This window comes from Bison bison, unplaced genomic scaffold (genome assembly GCF_000754665.1).
Source record: "Bison bison bison isolate TAMUID 2011002044 unplaced genomic scaffold, Bison_UMD1.0 scf7180017864535, whole genome shotgun sequence".
Taxonomy (NCBI): domain Eukaryota; kingdom Metazoa; phylum Chordata; class Mammalia; order Artiodactyla; family Bovidae; genus Bison; species Bison bison.
The window spans coordinates 7,238,572-7,245,618 of NW_011495084.1; the positions used below are offsets into that span (position 1 = coordinate 7,238,572).

The 7,047-nt window shown below is 34.9% G+C and overlaps 1 protein-coding gene across 1 annotated transcript in view; it reads right to left on the reverse strand.

Annotated features, from left to right (window-relative positions):
• Positions 1-272: 272 nt before the first annotated feature.
• Positions 273-7,047, reverse strand: part of MGAT4C (MGAT4 family, member C) — a 10,713-nt gene continuing 3,938 nt past the window's right edge. Inside the window, exons 2-3 of the mRNA XM_010832043.1 lie at positions 3,209-3,356; positions 273-1,414 (exon numbers count right to left, since the gene is read on the reverse strand). Of these exons, the coding sequence (XP_010830345.1) occupies positions 273-1,414; positions 3,209-3,356 (1,290 nt within the window). The remainder of the gene's footprint in view (positions 1,415-3,208; positions 3,357-7,047) is intronic.

The window sequence follows — 7,047 nt, forward strand, 5'->3', positions numbered from 1 at the left end:
GACATGCAGGTGAAAATTTGAAAGTAACATTAAAATATAAACAAAAGTATTATTAACTATGAACTGATTCTCAGCTTCAAAAGTTAAAATAAATGTGTGTATAAGAGTAAAAGTATGCTGACAATGAGCAGATCAGAACTGCCACAATGACTGACTTTTTAAATATCCAATCCATTGCTTTCCCTCTAAAGGACAAAGGGAGCAAAAGAGGAAGTAGCAAAGCAGGAAACAGGAAGACCTGCTTTAGTAACTGGACATATTGATTTAATTGGCTAAGAAGTCCAAATGCTAATACTCCTAATAATCAGCCATTCCTTTTGTGTTTTGGTAACATATATCCTCATACAATGGATATCAAATGGAATTTTTTGATTTACATCAGATACTTCAAAGTTTCCATTTCTGAATTCTCCTAGTTTAATGTAAGTAACACATTGTCTATTTTGTTTAAAATATCTAATATTCCCCCCAACATCTAGAGCTCCATGATGCAAAATATCATTTTGTCGATCTTCTGTTCCAGTATTCACTTTAATTCTTTTTATTACAATTGGTTTTTCAAATATAATCACAAAGACATCTCCTGTTGAAGGTGGTTTCCCCCAGAAGTAGTCATCAACACTACTGTAGGCTTTGCTTGCATCATAATTTTCAAAAACACTCATGTTGGTATAAAGACTTGCAGGAGGGTTATCTGGGAGGTCAAATGGCTCCTCTTCAAAATCATCATCCTTCAACTTATTCTCAGTTCCTTTATATGATGAATAATAACCCATGTGTTGAAAGAGAGATGGTTTAAAACGAATCACATTTTTCTGAGCTAACAGACTCCGGAAATGAGTCAATAGCCAATCACAAGGCATTTCTTGATAAAACATTAATAAAAAATGTGCCAAACGTGGGAGATCATGAGAATGATAAAGTTTTCCAATATAGCCAAGTTTAGAGAACTCAAGGGTTACCCAGTAAGTTCCTTCTAAGGATGCAATGACTTTCTTGATGGCAGTTAAGAAATTTTTTGAACAACGAACATCATCTTCAAGCATTACATAATAGTATGAAATATTGGCACAAAAGTTGAGCAAAAAAGCATAATCTACATTTTGCTTGGAACGGAATCTGACTCTATCTTCTGGATCATTGTAATTTCTTTTAAGGCCACTCAGGATTGGGTAATATTCCTCTGAAGCATGTATAACCATTAACCTTCCAGCAATAATATGGTGGGCAAATTTCTGTGTAATATCTTGCAGCATGACCTCACGCCAGGATGAGTTAAAGTCAGCTAGATGAACCACCACTGAAAGTTCCTTCAATTCTTCGTAGCTGGATTGCTCAAAAATTGACTTGATTGTTTCAAGTAAATAGCTTCCTTTTTTTCGTCTCACTGATGAAAGTCCAATTGTAAGAAATCCTGAACAAAAGAATCCAAAATGAAGACAAATTAAAGGTGAAACTGGGTTTTGAATAACGTAGAAAAAAGAAAAAAAAGTTCTTTTCCCCTTAGGCCTTCTACTCTATTAAGTACATCTAAGTGAATGATCATATATAGAGCATTTTGTGATTAAAGGATTGTGCTAAATATGCAAAAGCTTCCCAGGTGGCGCAGTGGTAAAGACTGACTGCCAATGCAGGAGACACAGGAGTAACTGGTTCAACCCCTGGGTCAGGAAGATCCCCTGGAGGAGGAAATGGCAAGTTACTGCAATATTCTTGCCTGCTCTTACTCTCTGTTTTATATTACCTCTTTAGTACAAAGCAGTTGGAAAAGGAAATGGCAAACCACTCCAGTATTCTTGCCTGGAGAGTCCCATGGACAGAGGAGTCTGGAAGGCTACAGTCCATGGGGTCTCAAAAAGTCAGACACAACTGAGTGACTAACATACACAAACTCTCTGTTTTATATTGCCTCTTTAGTATACAGCAGTTGGTATATGTGCCAGCACACATTTGTAAGGGATTAGTAATGTGTGAACAAAGGTGGTGCAATAGATGGAGATTTTAAAAAATAGTGGCTGGCAGTCTTTGAAATTAGGACGAAGTTTAAGAGAAGTAGACATTTGAAATGGAAGAAAAAAGATCTAAAGAAAGCTAAACTATTGCATTTTTTCCTCAACCTGGTGATCACAAGCTCACTTGCATAAACGCTTCTTAACAGGGAACTCAATTTTTGTGGTCTCCACACCATCTACTAAGAAGTTCATGATATCACTGTGTATCACTGATTCTAAAACATATTTTTCACACAGAAATATTTTAAACTCAGGTTGTATATCACAACTGATAGCATCTTACAACTTAAACTTGATGATGCTTGTACTTTCTTAGTGGTTCATCAATTAGATCATGATATTGTCTATAATTTACAATGTCTTGAAATCCATGAAATGTAGTATGTTACTTCTTGGATCAAAGTGCCTGTAGTGGATTGAATAATTGCCTCCAAAATTTCATGTCTACCTGGAACTTCAGACTGTGATCTTAAGATGCAATTAGTTAAAGATCTCCAGATGAAATCATATTGGATTTAGATTGGACAGTAAATTCAAGGACTAATGTCCTTATAAGAACAGGAGAGGACACAGAGAGACAAAGAAGGGCCATGTGGAGAGTGGCAGTGATTGCAGTTTTGCTACAACTAACCAAGGGATGCCAAGTGTGACCAACACCTGGAAGAGGCAAGGAAGGATTCTCCTCTAGATGGAGTCTGGTGCTGCCAGCATCCTGGTTTCTGAATTCTGGCTTCCAGAAATGTGAGAGAATCAATTTCCATTGTTTCAAACCACCTAGTTTGTGATTGTTCGTTATGACATCTTAGGAAACAAATACAATGATTTTCACTACTTCAAATTGGTGGGCATGTCATAAAACCAATGTTTGGAAATGTATCACTGTGGGAATAATTATTTTTAAAAGCTAACTTAAAAAAGTTAAAGTGAATTGCTTTTTCCTAGTCTCCCTACATGAATTCTATAGCAAACTGTTAAAAATTTCATGTCACAATTAGACATTTAATTTTTTTTGGTGTTGTTATTAATGAAATTGGATTGGTGAATAACTGAATTTGTGAAGAAACACAATGTTTCCCAAAATATATCTTATGTTAGTAAAGCCCATAAATTTATTGTTATACAAATGAAACATGTTATCATTCTTTTAAAACAAAGTATTTTATTGTTCTTGATTTTAAAAATATAAGTATACTTACGCTTTCTTTGTAAAGGCATGACAGCTAAGTAGCGATAGGTGACATTGAGGGCTCCTGAGAAATTATACAAATCTTTGAAAGTATGCATGTAGTGTTCTGGACTCAGCTGATGTGTAGATGTTTCCCTTAAAATCTGTTTGTCTCCTTCCTGAATGCCAAGAAGGAGAAAGAGAAATAACAGATGGTCATGAATTAAATAAACTTTCTCCTTACACAATAATAATATATATATATGTATATAATGGGTATATATATCTGGTATACAATATGTTGTTATTGTTGTTCAGTCACTCAGTCATGTCCAACTCTTTGCAATGCTGTGGACTGCAGGACACCAGGCTTCCCTGTCCTTCACCATCTCCCGGAGCTTGCTCAAACTCACGTTCATTGAGTTGGTGTTGTGATACCATCTACTCATCTCATCCTCTGTCGTCCCCTTCTCCTCCTGCCTTCAATCTTTTCTAGCATCAGTGTCTGGAGAAGGAAATGGCAGCCCATTCCAGTACTCTTGCCTGGAAAATCTCATGGATGGGGAAGCCTGGTGGGCTGCCATCTACGGGGTCGCACAGAGTCGGACACAATTGAAGAGACTTAGCAGCAGCAGCAGCAGCAGGGCTTTTTCCAATGAGTTGGCTCTTTGCATCAGGTGGCCAAAGTATTGGAACTTCAGTTGTAGCAACAGTCCTTCCAATGAATATACAAGGTTGATTCCCTTTATGTTTGATCTCCTTTCAGTCCAAGGGACTCTCAAGAGTCTTTAATATGGGTATTATATAAATATCAATGACTGGCATTAGAAGCTGTAGATAATTATTTTTCACCTGAAATCTAGATTCTGTTCACTATTTTCCACTTTTTATTTTATGTCTACAGTTGCTTTTCTAAAGCACACATTAATAATGGCATTCTCTTGATAAAAAAAAAAATTTGAAAACTCCTACTCCTTTCATGTTAAAATTCACATTATTTACAAGAATCTTCAAACTTGACAGCGATCTTTACAGTTTCATGTAAAGCTAATTCTCACTAGATTCCCCATATCTGAATCATATTAAACTACTTACTCTTCTTCAAGTGTTGTCAAATAAAAGACCACACATTATTTCTAAGATTTTGAAATTTTAGGAATGATTAGAAGGATGCAATAGTGAACATAATGATTGGAGTTTGAATAACTTATTATCAAGAAGTGTTAGTCATTTATGTAGCCACTATAATCGAAGCCTATTGAGAATGGACAGCAATAGTCTTTTTGAAATGATAGTATATTTTACAAATATCTTCAAGATATCTTGATTAGGAGACATTAGTACCAAATGTTCAAGGAAATGTCTTTAGACCTTGTAAAGGTCTTTCCCACGATGTTTGCTTGTTGCTTGTAAGTGTAGAGGGGAAGAGGGAGTATCCTGATGAAAGTGAAGTTTAGATCTTTTATATTTAAAAACTTTAGTATCAATTTGATAATGGAATTATGTCATACAATCTTCAGGATGGTTTATATTCAAGAAGATATTTCTATTCAGCTTAAAAATATCCTGCTAACAATTAATTGCTTCCCTTTATCTCCCTCTGATATAAATTCAGTTGTAGGTTTTGATTATCTAATCATTTGAACAAGCCTCTATTAGTTATATATTACTAGCAACATGATGACCTGCTTGGCTTTTGTATATGTTTTATTATCACTGGTAGAATATTAGGACAACCTAATTAGATTTTTTTTTCTTTTCTGGCAAAGTATCTATTGTGTTGTGTGAGTTCTGTGGCTATTTCGACTATTCAGTATAAGATTGGCAGGTCAGGTATGAGCAATGCCTTTGAGACAACAGAGAAAGTGAATGTATTAAATAGATTTGGTCTTCATACTATTGGACTTTGGTCAATAAAACTTTAATCAATTAAACATTATCCTAAAATACTAGAAATAAATCAAATACAAATTTTACTTTAGTTGAAACATTTACTGCTTTATTTCAGATTCAAATATCAAGGGACAAGGTGACTAATTCAAAGTTTTAAATCTATGGCCAGGCTGAAATTGTCTTAGAATAAAAGTTGAAATAGTGAATATTGACTAGCAAGAGCTTTCAATCTGGTCCTTGATAAATGAATATGCATTCTGTGTATCTTTTCTGTATATTGAATTATGTTTATGAGCCTATATTTGCTTTTTAATAGTGTATAATATTTTATATTGCCTTGATAATTTGGACAAAGAAAAATACTTTATTCTGATTTATAATGTGTTTGCCATCTATAAGTTAAAGAATTTTAAAATACATGACATTAAACCTGGGAGGCTAGTTGTATAAATGTACTAATTAATATGCATTGAATTCTGATTATTTTAAATTAGTTGCATATAAATATTTTCATCTTTGTATTTTTGAAAACCTAAAAAAATCATGAAAGTTTTAAAATGAACAAATTTAGGATTTTCAAAAGATAACTGGAGACTCAATTTTTCATTAGCTACTTTAATAGTAAATATGATGTCCATATTTAACAGGATCTAGAAAATATATTTATAAAAATCAGGCAGTAGTCACAATACTGAATTCATTTTACCATTCTGTTCTTATGTGATGTCACATTCTAAAGGAAGTGCAGGATACTGAATATCTCTTTAAGAATTCTATCTTGAACACGTAAAAATCCAGACCTTTTCTGTGATAAGATAGAGTACATTCATCCTGATTGAAGGACATAACAGAATATAAGATGAAATGTGACATATGAAAGCACTTTATTAAATTCTCAAGAACAAGTCTTTACACTTTTCAGCGTAAAATAAATAATGCAACTTTCACCTGAGTCAGCCTTGTTGGCTGCTTTCCAGAAGCATCTACCTGAACAGCCAGGCTCTCCCTGGATACCTCCTTTCTATAGCTACTAGGCTGTAGTGTATTTTTCAGTAACAAGACAAAGCTTTATGACAATCATTTTCTGGATGGGAATGAAATTCAATGGACTAGCTACAGGCTAAATATATACCCTAGTGGCTACTTTGAAGATGCTCACAGCCGAGAGGCTAAGTTGATTGGGCATGCAGTGTCTCTTCTACTTAGTTTGCCTTGTAATACAATTTGTCTATTACACTGAACTTGGCTTTCTTTCCTACTGAAAGGCACATATGCCTCTATCATGTAAGCAATACACTAAGCTGTTATACACCCAGGATTTTGGGCCACTGATGGATTGTCTAGCAAGAAGAATAGAATCCATGTGCTAAATAACCCTAGAGGCCTTATTACTGTAATTGTTTATCTGAGTTCTCTGAATTATAACTACAATTTCCTCCTGATTTAAGAAAAACAAGGAATTTCCCTGGTGGTCCAGTGGTTAAGACTGTGCTCCCAGTGTAGGGGGCTGGAGTTCAATCCTGTATCAGGGAACTAGGTTCCTCATACCACAACTAAGAGGCCAGTTTTCTATGGATACTAACATATTGCTTAAAATTCTCCAAGCCAGGCTTCAATAATATGTGAACGATGAACTTCGAGATGTTCAAGCTGGTTTTAGAAAAAGCAGAGGAACCAGAGACCAAATTGCCAACATCTCCTGGATCATCGAAAAAGCAAGAGATTTCCAGAAAAACATCCAGTTTTGCTTTATTGACTATGCCAAAGCTTTGACTGTGTGGATTACAATAAACTGGAAAATTCTGAAAGAGATGGGAATACCAGACCACCTGACCTGCCTCTTGAGAAACCTGTATGCAGGTCAGGAAGCAACAGTTAGAACTGGACATGGAACAATAGACTGGTTCCAAATAGGAAAAGGAGTACGTCAAGGCTGTATATTGTCACCCTGCTTATTTAACTTATATGCAGAGTACA